This window comes from Anser brachyrhynchus, assembly GCF_964034855.1.
Source record: "Anser brachyrhynchus genome assembly, chromosome: Z".
NCBI classification, from domain to species: Eukaryota; Metazoa; Chordata; class Aves; order Anseriformes; family Anatidae; genus Anser; species Anser brachyrhynchus.
In genome coordinates this window covers 4,213,506-4,234,683 of record NC_137697.1, presented here as the reverse complement: position 1 = coordinate 4,234,683, position 21,178 = coordinate 4,213,506, and the positions used below count along the sequence as shown (strand labels likewise).

The 21,178-nt window shown below is 51.9% G+C and overlaps 1 protein-coding gene across 3 annotated transcripts in view; it reads left to right on the top strand.

Annotated features, from left to right (window-relative positions):
• The window catches only part of NOL6 (nucleolar protein 6), a 29,569-nt gene extending 10,657 nt beyond the window's left edge, over positions 1-18,912 (top strand). For 2 of the 3 annotated variants that reach the window (XM_080574741.1, XM_080574742.1), the window contains exons 20-26: positions 49-201; positions 1,164-1,261; positions 3,045-3,169; positions 3,316-3,405; positions 8,917-9,114; positions 17,177-17,278; positions 18,529-18,912. In XM_080574741.1, the coding sequence (XP_080430867.1) occupies positions 49-201; positions 1,164-1,261; positions 3,045-3,169; positions 3,316-3,405; positions 8,917-9,114; positions 17,177-17,278; positions 18,529-18,678 (916 nt within the window). In that variant the 3' untranslated portion in view covers positions 18,679-18,912. The remainder of the gene's footprint in view (positions 1-48; positions 202-1,163; positions 1,262-3,044; positions 3,170-3,315; positions 3,406-8,916; positions 9,115-17,176; positions 17,279-18,528) is intronic. The other variant, XR_013943866.1, reaches the window with a different exon arrangement.
• Positions 18,913-21,178: the final 2,266 nt, after the last annotated feature.

Sequence of the window (21,178 nt, the reverse complement as noted above, 5' to 3'; positions counted from 1 at the left end):
GGGGTGTGTCTGTTGAACGCTCACAGATATTTGTCTGCCTTCTTGCAGGCTCCAGCAGCAGCACCCCGTCTTCGGCAGCTCCTGCCGGCTGGCCAAGCGCTGGGTCAGCGCCCAGCTCCTGAGTGACAGCATCTCTGAGGAGTGTGTGGACCTTCTCGTGGCGTCTCTCTTCCTCCACCCAGCCCCCTTCATGCCGCCCAGGTGAGGATGAGGAGCACGAGCTGGCCTGGTGGGGACTTGGAGCCTGTTTCTTTACCTGGGATGGAGGAGGCGTGGGGTGGCCTCTGGGTGCTGGTGGTACAGCTGCTGTGTTTCTTTTTTCTTGAGGATTGGCGGGGCTCTTTATCCCAGGGGTGACGGTGAGAGAATTGGGGTGAGGGCTGTGTGGTGGCTGCCAGCACGCTGGCCCTCCTGGGTTCCCCGGGAGGGAAATTACAGCAGTGCTGGTGGCTGCAGCTTGTGTTTGTCCTGGAAGGATCTCCCGAGGGAAGGGCAGAAGGTCAGCTACTGAAAGCTGAACGGAGCAGTGTGTTGGTAAATAATCCCTGGGGGTCAATTGCTTGCTGGCCTCTGGCAGGTGGGCTGGATACAGCTCGGAGGGAGTGAAATGAAGTTAAAGGCTGTCTTTGTGCTCCGTGTGGAGCCAAAAGGTTACGCTAACCTGCACTCGGGATCCGGCTTCCTTCTCCAAAACAGGAGGAGTAACTGCCTGATGCCTGGAAAGCTTTCTTGTCTCCTAAAATAGCCTGCTAGCAAGAGCCCTATCTTCCCAGATGTCTCACTTGGCGAGCAACGTTGTGCTGCAGCAAGGCAGGCACAGTGCGAGCTTGGCCAGCGTCGTTCAGAGCTGCCCTGGAGATGGGAGCAGCCCTGTCTCTGGATCACCCTTGCTCCGTTCCCACCTGTCCGTGTTTTGGGAGATGCAGGGACAGTGTCTCAATTTCTGCTGGTTTCTTTAGCGTGGAGGGGGAGGAACAAGGGGGGGAAGACTCTCCTCAGGGCCATGGAGCAGGGGAAGCACCTCATGCTCTCGCCTTGAGCATCCCTTCCTGGGCTGTGTGTGTGGCCTGGGCATTGCTAAGTCACTCCCAAACCCTGTTCCTGCCGAGGTGCCAGGCCGGGGGAGCAAATGCTGGTGTTGAACTGTTTTGTCTTGTCTGCAGCTCTCCCCAGGTGGGGTTCCTGCGCTTCCTCAGCCTGCTGGTGACCTTTGACTGGAACAACAACCCTCTCATCGTCAACCTGAATGCCGGCCTCACAGGTGAGCAGGCAGCACGTGTGCCAGGGCTGTGGGCGAGCTGTGGTGTGAGGGTCTTGAGCCCTCCTTTGGTCAGCCCCTGGCTCTGGGGTTTTTGGATACGTGGGGACTCCCAGGCTTCTGCGTGGAACACGTAGATTTTCTACTCGTTTCCTCCTGCTGTGTTTAACCTGGCTTTGGAGTTTGGCTGTGGCTTTGAGAGCCCCACTGAGCAGCCTGCATCACAGGGACTATCTGCTGGTTCCCAGCTGTGAGACCTGCAGGGAAAAGGGGCTGCAGTCCTCTACTGTTTGTTACCTTTTGAGCTTTGAGGATTTCCTGGTAAATGTCTCTGGTTTCCAAAGGAATATTTTGGCCAAGTGGACCTACACTCTTATTATTTGGTCTGTTGATCACCTTTTAGGTACCAGCTGTCTCTTCCTGGGAGCCATAAGAGACCACGGGATCGTCTTAGCTTTGTTGGGGTGCCAGGGTGGGTGGGAGAGCAACAGTTAGTGTTTAAAGCTGATTTATAAGAGAAGGAAAAGCTGCTTGGGAGTGTGGGCAGGCTTATGGAGGGAGCAGCTGTTTCTGTGGGTTTCAGCACTCCCCCAACTTTCTCCTTTTTGGGAGAATGGGTTTTGGAAGCTGTTATTTTTCTGCACTCCAGCTTTTTCTAATGAACAAAACGGGAAGTGCTTTTGGCCATAGAGCTGTTTTTTCCACTTAACAAAGAAAGCAGAAGACTCTTCAGGTGCAAACTCTCTCATTAGCTTATAACGTGAGCTCCCAGCCCTTGTTAGTCCCAGCGACTGCAACTTGAGCTGTGTCTGGGCCCACATGAGAGTGCCTGGATGAGTTCAGAGCCAAGGTCCAACCAGCCCTGCATCCTGTCTCCAGAATTCCTCATTGGCAGATGCAGAGGGAAGCACAAGATCAGAGCAAGTGCAGAGCTGATGCTCCCCTTGCTTCTCTCCCAGCCACTGGCAGCGTTTGCTGGTGCTTGTTTCCCTGCTGCAGAGGTCTGTCCTCTGCCCTTGAGGGCTTGGTGAGAGCCACCCGCTGCTGTCCCTGCAGAACCACTGCTGGGGCTCAGCCCCAGGATCATCCGGCTCTGTGTGGCAGCAGAGCAGGGCCGAGGCGTGGTGGGAAGGGACAAATGGAGGGGAAGGGACAAAAGGCAGCTGTGCTGCTGGGCTCGCCACCTCTAAACCTTCCTGGGCTGCAGCCACCCTCATAGCACACCCTGGTTTTATATGTGGAGGGATTGTGTGTCCCACAGCCTCTGGCCAGCAGCGTGCTGAGAGCTGGGGAGATGCAAGCAGTGGGGTATCGGCACCCTTCCTGTTTAGCAGATGAGAAAAAAGAGCAAATATCCTGCCCCCCGTTTAAAACGTGTTGCGAAGTACCCGGGCTGGGCTTGCAAGGAATAGAAGGCTCATTGAAAATTCATAGATAATTAAAAAATGTGGGAGCTTGTTTGTATGACAGATCTATCTGGTAGTATGGCTGTGGGGGAGGAAAGGTGACCTGGAGAGTTCCTCTCTCCAGTGGCCTCCTGTCTCTAGGTGAATGGCTGTAATTTTCCCCTCATGCTTCTACGCACTCCCCACGGTCAGCAGCACATCCCTCTCAGCTTGTTTTGCAAGGTCTGCAGGGCACTGAGGTCTGGAGTTGGGGTCAGGGGGCAGGAAGGGTTAAAAGCGTATTGCACCACTTTTTTCTGGACTGTGATACGTGGGCAAGGAGGCTGGTGGAGGGCTGCGGGTGCAGCAGAGCATCTCGCCCAGCTGCCTGCCCTCTGCAGATGCCGAGTGCACAGAGATCAAGAACAAGTTCATGGCCGCTCGCTCTCGCCTCCCCGTCATGTTCATCGCCACCCCCAAAGACCAGTGGAGCTCGGTGTGGACCCGAGAGCGACCCTCGGCGCAGGTGAGCTGGGGCTCCCCATCCGTGCCTCGTGGTGCCTGGGGCATTTCCCTGCTCCCGGTGTCGGGGGGAGCTCCGCCAGCCCCATGGGCGACTGGGGTTCCCCCTGCGTCCAGGAGTTTCACCCTCAAGCTCTCTTTCCTTCCCAGATCCTGCAGCGCCTTCTCGTGCTGGCATCAGAGTCTCTCCGAGCCCTGGAGGAGCAGCTCATGGACCCGCTCGGCAGCCAGGATGTGAAGGTAATCCCTCGGGGCCCCACACGAGGGTTTTGGGGTTCTGGCAAAGCAGATGGGAGAGGAGCTGGACATGGAGGCGCTCCATCATGTGGGCTGGAGGCTGCCCCCTCCAGTCCTGCCCCTGTGCGCAGGCATGCGTGCATGACCTGAGCTCCCAAACTCCTGCCCCGTTGCAATTTAATAAATCCTCCGACTCTCACCACCTCCTGCAGTGGGGGAACGGCTCATCCTGGCTCCCAGCCTGCCTTGGGGCTTTGCAAAACGTCATTTGCTTCTCCCCAGCCTTGACCCTTCTGGTTTAACCTGAGCTGAGCTCGGCAGCAGGCACTGTTGCAGGACTTCTTCCGATGGCGTTTAGGTTGGGGTGAGCTTGCTGGTGTCTTGGCAGTGGGAGAGGAATTGGAATCAAGCTGGTCTGAGCTGTCAGGGTGAAGCAGTCTCAATAGAAAGTGATGGGATGGAAGAGCCCTGGGAAAATCCACTTAGCAAGATTTCAGACTGTGTCTGAACGTGGGGTTTTACTTCCATTTAAAAAAGGTTAGGGAGGGAAGGGGAGGAAAAGTTAGCTCCCCTGTGTACCTGGACTGTGGTCCTTCAGCAGCAATGAAATCCAAGTCACTGCGTCTCCTCTGTGTAGGGAGCAAGCTGAGGTGTGGAAATAGCGTTTTCTTCCTCATCCTTCAGGTGCATTAGTGTCCTTGTCTACAAAACAGGAGCGCTGTTTCTGTCTGCCCATGGGACAGACAGTTCTCTCTTGGGATTTGGTCTGTATAGCACCCCGAAGGTGTTGCCCACTGCCAGCTGCCCTTATTTCTGCAGTTTTAGCCTCATTTGTTATGTGGGCAGTTCCCGTGGTGGCTCTGTAGCCTGTCCTGTGACCAGACCAGTGACGCTGTGAAGTACTGGGGCTGGTGCGCAGGTTTTGGCGTGCCCAGTCTCTTCCACAAAACACAGGTGCTGAGACACCTGAGACACCTTTCTCCTGCTCTCGGGTCCGCTGCGTAGTCTGTGTGTAACTGGTGGTAGCAGGACTTGTCACCGCAGGGTCTGGCACCGTCAGGGCCCTTGATTTGTGCCCGTGAAGCCGCAGAGGAGCGCGGCTGACGTGTGAAGGGCTGCTGGGCCAAGCACAAGTGTGAAGCACTGCCGTGCCGTGCTGAGTTTTGGCAGCGCTGTTCCATGTTTAAGGGTGGCTGGTGCTGGCCAAGAACCGTGAATGGCTTCGCTTGTTTTACCTCCTCTCCCGGCTGCTGGCGCTGTTGCAGTTGGGCTCTTCCCTAGGGGAGGACGGCAGTGACACGAGGGAGGCAGGTGGCAGGAGGAGACCCTTGTGTGGCAGCTACGGGCAGGGCTCAGGGCTGCATCCCGCTGTCTTCCACATTTTTTTTTTTTTTTCTGACGACCCTGCTGGGCATTTGGGTGCCGGGACGCTCTGGGAGCCTTTTTCATTGAACCTGACAGCTCAGGAGAGATGAGGGCATAAAGGGATGAGGGCAGAAGAGCGGAGGCTTGCCTCGGGGTACAGCTTGATTCCTTACATCCAAGGGATGCGCTGCTTTCTAGTGATGAGCTGCACAGAGCCTTTCCACACTCCCTTAGGCACGTAACTGCGCCATCTGCTCCTTTTGGGAGCCTATTGTGGGACGGAGGAAGAGGAAGATGATAACAGGCAGAACAGCCGGTAACTACTCTTCCTTTCTGTGTCATGGCCAGGCCAAATCCAGCTGGAAAAGGATCCAGGATGTTGTGTGATAGGGTGATTATTGGCTGTCCTCAGCGTGAATCTGCAGCTGCCTGCCACTTAGCTCCCGGCTGGGATGGGTGGGACCTCCTGCTCCTGCACAGCAGGGACAGGGACCTCGGGATGCTGTCCGTCTGTCTGTCCTGGGGGGAGACAGCCTGTACCTGAGCTGGATGCTGAGAAGGGTCAGGGATGGGGTGCAGCCTTGGTGGGTGATGTTTCCCCTGGTGATTGAGAGGGGAAGCCGCAGGGCTGGTTTATTTCAGGCTTGTGTTCATCCTTATGCTGCTTTCCACCCAGATTTGCTTGGACTCTCTTGTTGTTCCTCTGCGTTGCCTCCCTGGAATTAGCATTATGGCCAGCTGTGATATTCTGGCAGCCTTTGTGTATCTTTATGGGATCTTAACGTCCATTTTGGTCACGTTCCCAGGACAGGGGTGGGTGTCTCTGAGCAGCCCCTTGGGGGGAAGCCCGTGCTAGTAGCTTCTTGTTCCTTGCATTATTATTTATTACTGAAGGAAACAAACCTGCTGGCTCCCAGTGTCTTTGAAAAGATGGGTTTATCTGCAGCACTCCCTGTACTATGGAAAACGCGCTGTGCGAGTGATGTTAAATGAGGGGAGAAAAGGGGTTTTTGGCCTGGCTGGGAAGTGGGCATGTCCAGTGTAATGTTTCCAATTTAATAGTGAATACGAGGCCACTAGTGATGCTGTAGCCCATGTCCAGCCACAACAGTGACACTTCGGGTTTATTTTCTTCCACGTAGGATGTCAGCAGGGCGTCCTGAACCCCCGTGTATGTAGGGACCTGCTTTTGGCCAAGGTCGGGTTACCAGTTCCTGATGAGAGCAGGCCGGCTTGAGGGAAAAGGTTTTGAGGGGGCTGAGAGCTGGGGTGTCTTAGGGTCAGTTCCTGGCTCTACTGCTGGGTCGTGCTTTCACTCTGGCCACATCACTTAATCATGCTGTGACAGGAGGCTGCTCGCTCTCTTCTTGAGCTGCAAACTGTCTGTGTGAAGTGAATCAAATGAGAAACCCCACAAAGCTCCCTCCCTCCTTCACCTGCCAGCTTGGCTGTAGGGGAGTGTCCTGGGAAGCACAGGGACACTTACTCCATCTTCTCCTTCCTAGCTGCAGCCCCTGCGTATAGAGTTCCTTATTCCAAACAGTAGGCTTTTAACATCAGGCTTCATGCCTAGTTAAACTGCTCAGGGTAAAATAATGCAGGCTTCTCTGTGAGTCGAGTGCTGTTGTCGATGGAGGGAGCTGCAGCCCTTTCAGCTCCCTCTGCAGATCCTCTCTAGCTGCTGGGCCCCCTGCCCCAAGAAAGGGAGCTGGCCTGTGGTGAGCAGAGCTTCAGCCGTAGCCTGTGAAGAAGGAAATAAACTTGCTATTTAAAAAAAAAAAAAAAAGGGCAGAAATTCCTGGTCTTCCAGTGACATCCAGTAGCACCTCTAAGCGACTTCGGCTTCTGCACTTGAGTCTAACTGAACCCAGCATGGTGAAGGTTCTGGTAGGATGCCAGCAGCTGCTTCAGGAAGGCTTTATTTTAATTTGAGTGGAGGAGAAAGGCCATACACATCTTTTCCCACTTCATTTTTTGTGTTTTAGTTTGTTAGGTTAAAACATCCTTTACTCAAATGGATGAGGGGAGATCCAGGCACATTTACCTGCCTTTTGAAGGGAGGTATGTCGGCCTCCGAGGGGAGCTTGTTCTGGCGTGCCAAGTCCTAACTTAGGCAGCTGAAGCTGACAGGACTTGAAAAGCCAAGCAGTGGTTAGATATGACAGAGTCACATTCTGGAGGGGCTTTTTTTCCTGTTTAGGCAGTGAAAAAAAGGACTTTTTGGACATGGCTTTCACTTCTGCTGTGTTTTTGCTGGACGTATTACAGCGGTGAGATCTACTTGAGGTGGGGCAGCGTCCGCTACAGGGCTGTAAAATGATTTTTTTTTCTTTGCTGCTATCACTGCTTTGTTGTGTGAATGCTCCCAGGCCAGCTGAAAACAGGAGGTTTGTTCAAGCAGCCCTTACCTGGGGAGTTGTGTGTGGTGAAACAAAGCAGTGCTACCATTCGGATGGTGTCGTTTGCTTGGAGGCTGGGAAGTGGACTTGGAAAAAGTCTCAGGGGAATGCTGCTTCCCTGGCTCAGGCTCACCCCAGCCACCTGCTGCTTGTCAAGTGTCTTGGGCTCCATCGAGTTGAGAAATAAAAACAACCCAGGGGTAGGGAGAGGTGTCACTGCAACCCCTGGTCAGGCCCAAACCCTTATTTTGGGTGGCAGCTTGGCCAAGTTTACCTTAGGCTGGGGTTAGGCTGTGCTAGGGTGGGCCTGAGCTGCCCCGGGGCTGGGCTTTGCTCGGGGCTTGGGGCTGGGTGTCAGAGCCCTGGCATGAGGGGGGGAGGAAGAGGAGGAGGAGGAGGGCTTGGCTGTAGGGGTGAGAAGTGCCCGGTGTGCTGCAGTTGCACTGGGGACCTGTGATCAAAACTGTAGGTTTGAGGTGAGCTTGGAGGGCTCTAGCTCCCAAAAGGAGCTGTTGCATGTCCATAGCATCCTCCTAACTCCTCAACTTTACCTCCCTGGTCCTCCTTCCCACCCAGTTCCTCTTGTTCATTGCGGCGGGATCCTTTCTTATCCCTCTGGCCTGTACAGCTGTCCTTCATTTTCCTTAGGGATAAACTTGGGGCAGCGTTTCCAGAGCTGCTAACCTTTTTGTAAGCAAAATGTGGAGCTGGGAGGAGGGGAGGAGACTTGCCAAGGCAACTTGGAGTTGCTTCTCGCATGTCTACCAGTGGGCTTTTTCATTTGCCTTTATATTTGGGTCACCTGGGGATGTGCCTCTTCTCATGTGGATGCAGAGATGGGTTTGTGAGCTCCATGTCTGTGCTCTCACAGGGATACAATAAGCCACGGGCTTCGTCTGGGTGGAAAGGCAGCTCTGGGTGGATTAGAGCTGGGATTTGATGCTGGTCACTGATGTTGTTCGTGTGTGTTCCCTAGCCTGGCTATAAGCCAGCCCCAAGCAGTGGGTATTCTGACAGCGCTGTGCTGAGCAGTGTCCAGTGGCTCTGTTTGTGTCCCCATGCCACTTACTCCACAAAAATGTACAACAGGCAGTTTTAAGTTTTCCATTTTAATGCATCCAGAGTGCCAGATCCCTCCTGCCCAAATATTTGCGTCTGGGATTGTTCTCTTCCACTAATGGGGCCTGTTCTCATCCTCTGCTCGCTGGAAGATGCTGCTGCCCTTTGGGACAATCCCTTGGACAGACAGGGCTGTCCTGCAGCTCCTCGTGTCCCCTGGGGTTTCCTTTGACTCCCTCCTTCCCAGGTTCTGTGACTGTAGCTGGAGGGAACCACCTTGCCCCCCGGAAAGCTCTTCTCTAGGGACTGTCCCTTAGTCACAGGGACACCAGTCAGCTGTCTCTGCAGACCCAGGAACCCAGTGGGGTGGAAGAGGCAGCCCTTCAGGCTGGGTGTCTGCTGTGGGTAGGAAGCAGCTCCCTTGGCAGAGGGCTTGGCTTGCTGGACACTTGGGCTGCAGCAATCAGGTGTATCCTTCCTGGTGCACTTTTCTGGTGCAGGGAGCATGTAGCCTATCCACCAGGAGATGGCCACAGCTGCTGCCACCTTGCTCTTGACAACGTCCTGGTTACAGCTTTGATTTTGCTGCTTTAAGGAGAAAGGGATGGAATACAAACGTTGACTTGGGAAACCTTTTATATCTCCTGCTTGCCTGTGCCCTACATTTGGTATTTTTTTTCTTCCCATGCAGATTGTCTTCCGCCCTCCGTTGGATCTCTACGATGTCCTCATCCACCTGAACTCCAAACAGATTCCTCGGCACCTGGAGAGCGTGGACCGGCCAGTGAAGTCGTTTTCCCGGGGCGTGGTGAAGAACAGCGCGGGAGTGAATGTCCTCTTTCCTGTGGTGGATTACGACCCTGTACAGTGCTACCTCCAGGAGCTGAGAGTAAGCATAGTCCTTTGGGGAGCTACGGGGGGTTGTCTGTCATTAATTCAGGTCATTAAGTGCCTGCTGTTGCAGGTGAGGGTAGATTTTAGATTTTTAGGAAGAAATTCTTTCCTCAGGGGTTGGTGAGGCACTGGCACTGACTGCACAGAGAAGCTGCTGTAAGGCCAACACGTGCATGCACCATTGAGACCAAATACTGGTCACAGGTTTGTTTCTCTGGGGCTGGTTACTCATGTGGTGGCAGGAAAAGTTTAGTAAAGTGGGTAAACAGAGATCACGAGTATCCAAAAGTCATCAGCCCAGTGCTCTGCCACCGTGTGGTCATGCCAAAGTCTTGGCAAGCTGGGGTGAAACACAAGGAGCTGGGTGGCAGTGGGATCCACGTGACATCTGGGCAGCAGATGTGCAGCCTCTGCCTTTTTGGGGCTTTCTAGCTGTGCTTGCAGTAGCTGAATTAATGAATGTGTGGAGATGAGGGGCAGAGATGCCCTTTTATCAAAAACTGGCTTGACTCTCAAGTGATCTGCCTGCCTGCAGAGGCGTTGTGAGTGGTACTAGAAAGCGGTATTAGAACACAGGAGCCATGAGTTCGCCTTGGAAAGAAGGTGCTATGCAGATCTCTGGTCCTGTTCCCCACCCAGAGCTGATGCAGCTTGGGCAGTAGAGGAGGCTGTGTAGAGCCCAGTCCTGTTGAACGCTGATATCCCCAGGGATGGAGACTTCCTACATCCTTGTGCTTTTGTCTCAATGTTTGATCATTGCTATTGTGAAAACTTATTTCCTAGTATCTGAATGGCATTTCCCTTGCTGCAACGTGCACTGATTGCTTGGTCCAGCACAGCAACTGTGCTAGGGGCAGCTTGCTGGAAGGCAGGTCCTCAGTTCAAAGATGCTTTGAGTAAGGCATCAAAATCCTCCCCCAGTTCTACTGTAAGTGGCACTGCTTGTTTGCCCGGAAGGATGGGGAGGAGAGGGAAAGGAGGTGCCCGGTGCAGGGTGGGAGGTCTCCTGCTTCTGAGAAGGAAAGTGTTTGAGAAGCTGCAAGTCCCCCAGGCAGATTGCAGAGACCACTGGGAGACTTCTTGGGGTCCAGGATGTGTGAGACAGAGGGGGAGGAATACCCTGCACGAGGAAGCCCAGTGACTGGGAACAACTTAGTATTTCAGTCTCCCTGCTCGTGTCTGGATCTGAGATGGAATATCAGGGCAGGCTCCTCTTGTTCTCTGAACGATGAGGGTTTGACCTGCCACTATGAAACCTGGACACAAGGCATATCCCTGGGTAGGAAATGGAGTTTAAGCCTGAAATCTTCCTCTAACCCACACTGGAAGGGAGGATTAGAGCTGAATGGAGTCTTTCAGCAGCTGCCAAGATGCTGGAGATGCCTGTGTGCATGGGGCCAGAGCTGCTGCATCTCCAGAGAGGTCAGGTCTAAGCGACTCTTGTGGAGACCTGGAAAGAGGCTGACTTCTTACTCCAAGAGGAATTAGAGACTCCTGGAGGAGCCAGTGGGGAAAGCAGGCTCCCTGGGGAGGCTGTTAACAGACCTGCAGCAAATCTGGCAGTGTAATGAGGCACTCGTCAGGAAACTCATCAGGGTGTGTTGCAGTTAGAGCACTTTCTTCTGCTTCTACTCAACTTGCTGTCTTCAAAGAGATGTCAGCAATGACTCCAGAAGAGAAGAGTGCAGATCTTTCCTGGAAAGCAGTTTTAATTATCCTAAGAAATTGACTTTAATGATCCACTCAATTACGACATCCCAAGTGTCTGAATTTCTACTGCCTGTTTTGTCTAATACAGGTAACAATAGACTTGGAATAGGGTTTGGTTTGGGTTACAAATCACAGCTGGCCCTAAATCCAATATACCAACATCCCAGTGAAGAAACGTGGGTTCATGCAAAGGTCACTTTGCCTTGTTGGAAGCAGTGTAACGCTCCCAAAGAGGAGCGTGCAGTCAGTGTCTCTTTTTCTTTGGCCTGAGGGTGCCTGGGAGGGAGCAGAGCAGGAGCTGGTCACGGGTTTCTCAAAAGAGCAAGCTTGGGAGTAGAGAGCCTGAAATCTGCCTTGGCAGCCTTTTCTGGGGGACATTTCCTCCTGTTGAAGGCTCTGAGGTAGGTATGGCTCTGTTTCCCCTGTGGGCATCATATGGGAGGTGTCCTGCAGTACCAGTGCACTTGGCTCTTGTAGCTTCCAGGTCAGTAACAGGCAGATCTGAAAGGACTGATGAATATCTCTGGGTAAACAAGTATTTTTTTCTGGAAAAAATCAGAGGTAACAGCTGCATGTGAAGGAGTTGCTATGGGGCACCTTTGCTCACGGATTGCTCAGCCATGTCAGAAGGCCTCAAAAGCGGACTTTGTACCGCATGGATACCAACAAGCAGGTGATGCAGAGCTGTCAGTAAAATTTACCCTGTCAGTAATCACCCAGCCCTGTGTCTTGGGGTCCTGATGCAAGGCCTTTGCCGTGCTTTGACCTGGCTTCAGTTGGTAGCCTCTCCAGCATCCTTGTGTGCTCCCTCCCCTGGTTTTACGGCTCAAAGCAGTATTCAGCTCCTTCTTGCCCTGGAGGCTGGGAGCCCTGGGGCTGATCTGAATGCAGCAAGATGTTGGTACCGGAAAGGAGTGTGGCAGTAGCTCAGTGGCAGCAGCAAATCCTTACAGAAGATTTTTGGATGAGAACGCCTTTGGACACAGAAGTGGCTGGCTTTGACTCAGAGTAATTTGCTCTGCCTTAATAGCACAAACCACAGAATTGAGCAACAGGGTTGTAGCCGTGGTGGTTTTACAGCAACAGAGGGAGACATCTGCCATGCAGCAATGCTGTGGGATTTTGTTCTCTTTTTATGGGTGGAAAAGAAATACCTTTTAATGTGGCAAGCTCAGAAAAGGTCAGATTTTTAAGCGTCTGGGCATGCTATTGAGCTGAGAGGGACAGGGAGTATCCAGTGTCCTTGGCCCAGTAACCAGGACATCCACTTCTGTCCTGCCCAACCTGTTTGCACCGAGAGATGCCCTGTTGTTCTCAAATCAAAGGGGTGGGCAAGGCAGGAGTGCTCTGGAGCTTCAGGATTGCTGTACGCCTTCCCCCAGTAGGAGAAAATAAAAGGAGGGGAGGTGCTAAGCCCTGACTGCTTTAATTTTTCCTGCTTCAAGGAGATGTGCTACAGGAACTGGTCTGATTGAGTTGATCTGGTGCCTGAGAGGCTCTGGGTAAAGATGAAAGCCTGGTCATGGCATTCAGGCAGTGAATTCTTAAATTCCAGGACAGATCTGATGGAAAAGGCCTGTTCTGGGAGTTGGTCCAGATGAAAAGGCTTTGCAGACAGACGCTTTTGAAGGAAAACAGGTGCCAGACATTCCACAGAGAGGGCTTCCCTCGCGCCTCAGCCTGGAACCAGACTCCCCAGTGCCTACTGTCCCAAGCACCTTGGTGAACAATCCCTGTGTCAGGTCCTTGGGGATTCTCCAGCAAGACTAAATCACGTTTAAGCGACTCAGCTGAGGTTTCCCATCACGACTGCAGGTTTGAGTCGTGGCTGCCATTGAGCAGCGCCTGCAGTTCTGCTCCCTTTGCTGGGGATGTCAGCACAGGGTCAGTCAGCACAGCTCTTGCTCCAGGGTGGCTTGGGTGTCTGTTCTTCAAGGAAAAATCTTTTTGCCTGCATCCAGTGAGCCCTGTGGCTATGCTTATGTCCATCTGCATCCATTCAGCAGCTCATGAAGCCCAAAGACTCTGGTTGCCTTGCAAAGGTCCAGAACTGTTCCTTCATGGAAGGGAAAGTTGAATGAGTCAGTCTGTCTGTCTATAATGGCTGTTAAGACTTTTTTTCACAAGGTCTTTGGTCTCACTGGATATGAACCGCTCTGTCTTTGAGATTTAGCTTTCTCTTGATTGCATGTGCCTGTTACAGAGCTCATGTCGTCTTGTACAGAGGAGATCTTTCCTGTGTGGACGAGCAGGAGTATGTTTCCTGCTTTATTGTAAACATCCCTTCCTCTAAAGCAATGTTTTGTACTTCGTGCACCTTTGGACAAGACCTACGTGGAAGACTTACAGCCCTTTTCTTTCTTCCTCCTGCAGTATAGGAATGCGCATCTTGTTAGTGCATGTTGAGAAGGAGTTGGTGATACTAAAAGTTCTCGTCTCTTACAGCATGCAAGTTGTGGTTATGGGATGTAGCTGGAACTGGGGAAATGTTTTCAGGTCAGACGGCTCCCTTCTTGCTTTGACTGACTGGCCTAACTCCTCCTACAGCATCTTTCAGAAGAAACAAAGACAAAATGGAAAAGCTTTGGTTTTTGTGACACAGAGGAAACGTTCCTGACTGGATCTCTACAGAGGTGGCAGGAAATTCCCTGCCTTTACAGCTGCGGAGCAGCTCCATGACCCTTACCACAGTGCCCAGGGTCAGGGTGTGTGTATGCACACGGGTACACCGGTGTGTATCAAAGCACCTGTTCCTCGTGCTGCTTGGCTGAGCTCAGAGGGTGCTTTTGGTTGGGTTTCTTCTGTGTTGGGAATGCTTTCCTCCTCCCATAGGAAGGGACTTTTGCTTGGTGGACCAGTGGATGTGGCATGTTTCCTAATACAGCCAGGAGTTTGTGGGCGTAGGGTTTTGGTGGTGGTATTTTTTTTTTCCCTCCCCACTTGCCATACCTACTTGCCACTAACCTGAACCCCCAGGAGGGGGATGCTCATGTGGCTCTGGTGAGGTGCTAGGAGGTGGAACAGTTTGGGTGGGTTGAAAAAAACATCTTACCAGGGAAATCCCAAACCTAACACTCAGGTTTCTTTTTTCTTTTAAAATTCCTTTGCCACAGAATCAACCCCAGCCTGTTTTTTTTTTTTGACAGTGCTCCTTGCTCTGTGTGTGGGGGCTCCATCTGTATCATATACTGTGGGTGTTGGGGCCAGGTTGTGTCAGCATGACAAAGACTTTAAAGCATTAACCACGCCTGTAGTTTGTTGGAAGTAAGTAGCTCTTAATAGAGTTTTATACTGTCAGGTCCCTCACTGAGAGTGCTTAAATAGTTCTAACCACTGGGCAAATGTTTAAGTGGCAAAGGCATTCATCAACTGCAGTGTACCAGGAAAAGCTACCAGGCCCATTTCAGAGACCTCCCCAAATTTTGTAGCAGAAGTGGTGCAATGAGAGCCCGATCTCCAGCTGTAAGCAAGCACAGCAGAAAAGTGGGTGGATAAATGATTAGGCAAAAAAAAAAACCCACCCCTAAACAACAATAAAGTAGTTGCTTAACTAGCAAGTGCTTACCTCATAGCTAAATCCATGCTTCAGCCCCAGCTGCTTAATCCAGTAATCCCGTTTCAGATGAGGGTATTGTTTTACTTACCGCCTTTCTGCATCCCTTCGGTCCTCCTACCCAGGTGGCTCCCTACAGACCTTGGGCTAATCTTCTCCCGGGCACTTGTTGCCCTTTGGCCGAATGATGAGGCCCCTGTGGGTCACAGCCTGCAGATCCCTTGTACAAACTGGGAACCAGGTGTAGGGTTTGGTGGTCAGGATCCCTCTGAGCAGGGGGAGCTTTCCCTGGGCCTTTAAAGCTGACTTGCGGCCAAAGATACGGCAGCTTGGGAAGGGAGTAGGGGTTCAGTGGTGGTCCCCACCTTTATCCATTTTCTCATAAACTTTCCCTTGAGGGAGGTGTCTGCAAGCCGAGGCAAGCCCAGTGGCACAGGGCATAGAGTATGGGATGTGGAAAGGGAGGTGAACTGTTTGCTTTTACTTCCCAAGCCTCTGTACAAACAGAAGCGCAGTGACTAATGCACCAGACCCTCTTAATGCTGCAGTTTCCCAAGAGCTGGACGTGCATCTCTGCAGCTTGGGGAAGCCGGCCTGAAGCGCTGTCACGTGGACCTTGCTGGGAGCAGCACAGGAGCAGGAGCTCGCCCTTCGCTGGGGGTTTGAATCGGATGCCGTGGTTTTAATGTCAGCCCTCTGCTCCCTCCTGGATGTACAAAAGGTGCTGGGTATCAGGCAGAGCAGCGGTTTTATCGGGAAACGAGCTGAGCCTGGGAGGGTTCCTTTCCTGCAAATGCTCCTGGTTCCTGTCCAATGTAAAAATACCTTTCTCCTAAGGAGCATCACGTGGCACTGAAGACCTCACCCCGTAGACTAACGGGGCCTTTTCAGGTTGTAACATGCTCTGGTCCCCTTTGATTCAGAGAGCTGTGCATTGGCAGTCATCGTGCCGTGTGCTTTGCCCTTTGCCGAGGTTTCCTTCCCTCCTGCCATTTGCCTTTTGGCACAGCTAGGAGTTTTCCTTGTTGACCGGGCTCTGAGCATTGCCCATCGCTCTCAGCTGAGAAGCACCAGGGCAGGTTGCTGCCTCCTCCTCAGTGTATTTTTAGAAAGTGGCCAAACCGTCTTGAAAAACCAGGTAATGCCCTGGCCAGCCTCGCCCCCTTGAAGGTCCCGTGCAGTGGGATGAGCTGGCAGGTCTCCGGACCTTCCCAGCTTGCTGGCCTAATCGTGTCGCCCTCTGTTTGTGCTGCTTCAAGTCCGAACTCATAAATCTGGTTGTGAAGGTTGCAGACAACGCTGCCCCTCCCTGCTTATCGGCTCCTTACACTTAAAATGCCACCCCACCCTTCGGGATCAGCGGTAATACCAACTCGATCCACCTTTTCCTCCTACTGCAATCCTGCCATGTCCGTAGATGGTGCCTTCCAAACTTGCCTTTGTTTTTCCATGCACATCATCACAAAAACCTCATGATACAATGATGCCAGAGGAGACCTTTCTTTGTAAGAGTGTGACAGAGATGAAGCTGGGGAAACCAGGGGAATGCAGTTGTCGTGGTCCTGTTGACCATCAGAAGGATGAAGAGGGAACAGAGGGACTGTTTCTTGCAGTAGGTTGCTCCAAAACCAGCCAGGCCGTGTGCAGAAACTTGCCGTGCACTGGTGTTGCAGGGGTGTCTTTGCTCAGCCCATTAAGCACGTGCATTGCCTGATGCAAGTCTGCACCGTGATGAACGGGTATCAGGGAGCAGCTTCTTGGCTGCTTGCTCAGCTGCCCTTGGGATGTGTATCTCTAGGTACCAGCGTGCTGGGCGCTGAGCTCTTGGGACAGACCTTTGGGTTTGAAGTTGCTTGTGTGCAGTGTTGTTTTCTTCTGCTGCAGTGCTCATCCCCTGCCTCCTAGCAGCGCTGGGAACCCAGCTCACGTGGGCTTTGGGGAAGCAAGGCTGTGGGCTTCAGTCAGCTCTTCTTGCAAGCTCCTTTTGAGCTCTCCTGCCCAGCGCCGTCCAAAGAGGTCACTCGTTGACACAGCTGCTGAAACATAGGGGCAAGGAGAGCAGATTTCTTCAGTGCCTCCATCAAATATTTATTTGCACCTTGTAGGACTTTGTGTAACTTGAGATTTCTGCTAAGTGTCCTTTTGGGATGCTGGGTATTGACAGCTCGTGTGGTGTTTGTCCTGGGGGAAGAAGGAGCTTCGATGCTCTGGTTGCACAAGATTGCAGAGCTCTAGATGCTGACCTTCAGGAAGGCCTTTGACTGGGGTTTGTCTTTGCTGCCTTGTAGCGAAACTTTCTGTGGCAGGATAGCCGGCTGGGCAGGACCTGCCTCTTGTCATGTGCTGCACCGTGAGGTCTGGGATGTGCTGGGCCCCGGGATTGGGCAGCTTGATGGTGCCAGGTCCATCCAGCTGCTAAGGTGACCATGGTGAAGAACAGCCTCAGTGGGTTTCCACCCCAGGTATTCAACTTGCTAGACCTGGTTCTGTTTTCCGGGTGCTCTTGCAGGCCTGTGGGAGGTGATGATTTATTTTTCTGCTCTCTGGGACAGCCGGAGGTAGCTAGCAATCAGATCTGCGTGCAGAACTGAGGCTCTGCACATCGATGCTGAGGGAGAAGAGGCAACAGGAGGCACTCAGGACTTGTCCTTATGCTGCTTTCCTTCTTGGAAATGCACTGGGCGTGTTGCAGGTTTGGTCCATGCTTGTGCAGAGCTACTGTGTGTCACTGGAAGGGATGGGCTCTGGCTCTGCCTCTGGGCAGTCTGGCACAACCTCTTTGTTTTCTCCCCAGGATGCCTTCAGTGATCTCGCCTTGTTCTTCTATGACAAGCATGGTGGGGAAGTGATTGCAGTGTTGTGGAAACCTTTGAGCTTTCAGCCTCAGCCTTTTAAGGTGAGTTTTTGACTCTGCTGAAGGCATGTTGACTTTATAACCTGAAAGCTTGGAGGGCTTTTTCCTGTAATTGTTGTGTCTAACTCTCACCAGCCCAAAGCCCTTTGAGAAGTGGAACTAATACTTCTGTCCCAGTCTTAGAAGGGGTGAAACCAGGACAGGGATGTGGCCACAGTCCTGTCCCTTCAGAAGTCATCCGCAGAGCTGAGAAGGGAATGTGCCCTTGGACAAGCCTAGCACCGTGCTCACTAGGTCAAAAGGGAGCAAAAACCAAAAAACCTCTCTGTCCCAGGTTCTGCTCCCTGGTCCCCTTCTGGGAGGTGGGCAATACATTGCTGCTGAAGATGTTTGGTGTGTGCAGCAGGCTGTCCGATTCCTCTGGGTGTCTCTTAACAGCAACACCTGGTCTGCTAGAAGCTGGGGTGACAAGCCCAGGTTTGAGGTGCTCGAGTCCCGTTGTTGTACAGGGATATACTCCAGCTACAGTGTGTGGGTTGGCGAACTCTAGAGGGTGGTTAAACGAAGTGTGAGGCACACTGGAGTGATTCATGCTGCTTTCTATGAAGGAAAGACGCAGAGAAACTGGTGACTCACGGCTCAGAGTTGGCAGCCCAGGTTTTTCTGCTGTCAGTCTCTGGGTGATTTATCTCCCCTCTCTTCATGGCCAGGGGGCATTGGCCATTCAGCCTAGATGCGGTTGTGAAACCCAGTTATTCATGGTGGTGAAATGAGAGGAGGAGATGCTGGCATCTGAGTTGAGCGTGGCTTGATTAAACATGAGGTGTATTTCTTCTTTTTTTTTCCCATCCTGGTGGAGCCAAAGATCTCTTCTGTCTTGAGGTCTTGACATTCAACAACAGAGCAGAGCGCAGCCAGCTCTTAATCCAGGGTCACGGTGTGGTGCCTAGTGTTTTTGCATACTGTCTGCTCTGTTTGCACAGGCTCCTCCATGTGCCCGTGTGCTCTTTTCCCATCTCCACCATACCCTGGCAGTTATTTCCTGTCCTCCCTTACAGTCTTTGGACTGTGGCTACAGAATGTACCCTAAAAGGGGCAGAAAGGGCCACTCGTGCACTTCATTATCTCTAATAATAAGAGATGGTGGTGGCAAGAAGCGGTGTAGTGGTGTGACACAGGGGTTGGATGTTGCAAGGCAGGAGGGCGATTTACTACTTTTATTTGGGCCTTACGAATGTAGCAAAGCAGCTCTGAGCAGGTGCTGCCGTTTGTACAATGTTTGTGTCCTGCAGGTCTCCAACATGAAAGGAAGGATGGTGACAACCGTGAACAACAAGCTGGTCTGCGTTCCCAACGTGGAGGCAATTTTGGAGGACTTTGAAGTTTTGGGAGCGGGCCTGGTCAAAAGAGTGGAAGCTCGAACAGAGAAATGGACTATCTGAGACCACTGCGAGGTGTAAGAAGGACCTGTCCTGAAGCAGTTCGTTCAGTCCAGGACCGTTCCATTTTATAAATCAGCCCTTTTAGGAAAGGGCTTAGGCTTTTTACATTTCAGAACTGTGCATCTGACTCTATTTATCTTTATATGGCTTGTTCAGAAAAGTGATGGGACCTATTGTTTTTAAGAATGCAGATATCTTTTTATTTTGAAAAAATATAAAAATGGGTTAAATTTTTTTTAAGTGTTCCTGTTCATTATAGGAGACAAAGTAGTGTTCATGTGAAAACATTAACGCCTGAAAATTCTGTCCGGAGTGTATGTTCGGCAGTTTTCTGATTCATAGCAGCTTCTGTTACACTCATGGCTGGCAAAACCAAAGAAACACTGAGCCATCCAAAAATGAGCAGGTGTTCCCCTTTGACTTGGGTCTGGTGAGACATTTCTGGAGCCATATGTCCGGTGCCGGGCTTCCCGGTAAAAGAGAGATGGGGACACTGGAGTGAGTTCAGGGAAGGACAATGAGGGTAACATAGGGGTTGAAGCACCTCCGATATGAGGAGAGGCTGCAAGAGCTGGGGCTATTCAGCCTGGAGAAAAGAAGGTTTGGGAGGGTCTTACCCATGTGTATAAATGCCTGATGAGGGAGGAAAGAAGACGGGGCCAGAGTCAGCGGTGCCCCGTGACAGAATGAGAGGCGTAAGCCGAAATGCAGGTAATCCTATTTAAAACATTTTTTGAAACCATGAGGGTGATTGAACACTGGAACAAGTTGCCCAGAGAGGTGGTGAAGACTCCATCCCTGGAGGTAAATCAAAACCCAACTGGACGTGGTCCTGGGCAGCCTGCTGTGGGTGACCCTACTCTGAGAAGCAGGAGTCGTTGGACTCGATCGCCAGAGGTGCCTTCCAGCCTCTTGTCTGAAATGATTGTGGAGACTTCTGATGGGAAAAGAGGGAGAAAGAAGTAAGAGAATGCACTGGTCCCATTCCCCTCTTCTGATCAAGGCAGTGCACGTCCTGACAGCAAATGGCAAGGAAATCGTGTGTGGGGTGAAAGAAATCAACCTGGTGACAGCAGATATTGCTGAAACCAAAAATAGATCAAGCTTGGAAAGACAAAAGGATGTTTAGGCAGTCTGAGAACTGTAGACAGTTGTTGCTTGATAAAGGAGCATTTTGGATGGGTTGCCAAATCTCTTGCTTCAAGACCTACCAGCCTCTCCAGCTATGAGAAGTGAGGATTTGTGGAGGAGAGGTTTTTTTCTTTTTTACAGATGCTTTCTCTGAAGTATTTGAAAGCAGGCTATGGCAGAGACAGGGTGCTGGGCTGCTGTTCTATAGCCAGTGCCCATTTATCTAGTGTGTGGAGGCACAATGTGTCATATAGAACATAGACACCTCTGTGCAGCATCCCCAGTTTTGGGTTGTGGGTATATATGCTCCATTAAAGTCACAAAAAGCAGTTTTTGCTCTTCTCTTTGCCAGCAGCTGAGGGAGGCTGTAGGTGAAACCCTTTACCAATTTATTGCTTGCAAGATCTTTTTTTGAGAACGCCTAAACTAAAAACATCTAAAGCACTTAGTGGGCAAAGCAGGTATCAAACCCAAGAACAAAGCAGCACTCTCTATTGCTACCGTGACCCCTGAAGATGCTGACAAGTCCATTAGTAAACGTGATGCAGGCAGTGATTTCGACAGCTTGCAGAAAGCAGTTAATTAGGGATTATTTTTTAAAGCTGTTTTTTGTTTTATCATCCTCTAGATACTCGAATCGCCTTATCTGCCTTCAGTGATGGCTGTAATCTGCCTGGGTACTCAGATTATTTCTGCTTTTTGCCCCTATCTGCCTTCGTTCCGAACGTGCAGTCTGACACGGATCCTGTAAACCTGCCAACAAAACTGTTGGAGAACACCAGAGTGGCTGCACTGGTTGTGCATTCGCTGCCTCTGCTGATCTCTCCACACCCCATCCTGCCCTTGCTTTTCCCCTGGCTGTGTGCTTCAGATGTAAATGGTTTGGGCTGGGGCATCCTTGCTGCATCTCTGTGCTTTTGCATAAGGCCGGAGGTGTGCGCTGAGGCTGATGCTCGCTCGCAGGGGAGCAGAGCTCCTCCAAACCCGCTGCTCTACCAGGTGGCTGGAAGTTCCTGCTCCCCCCTTCCCTGGGGCTATCAGAGGATGGGGCACAAGGGAGTGCTGCCCCTCGCTGGCTTATTCCCTGGCCGGGAATATTGACGGAGAGTGGTCTCTGCTTTTGCAGCTACTAGTAGTCTTCCCTGCCCTGTCGTCCCCAGTAGGGCAACTCATGGGACGTGTGAAGGATGTAACCTGTAGGGGAAGCCCTGCAGCACTGCTGCTTTTATCTGCTTCTGTTCCCGTGTCACGCGTTGCATTGCTATTCCATTTCTTTTTTGCCTTTAAAAAGATGTAAAGCTATGTGTACGGGACTATGTGTACCAGGTATTGGATTCCCTCTCTGCTCCTCCATCCTCTGGCAGCACTG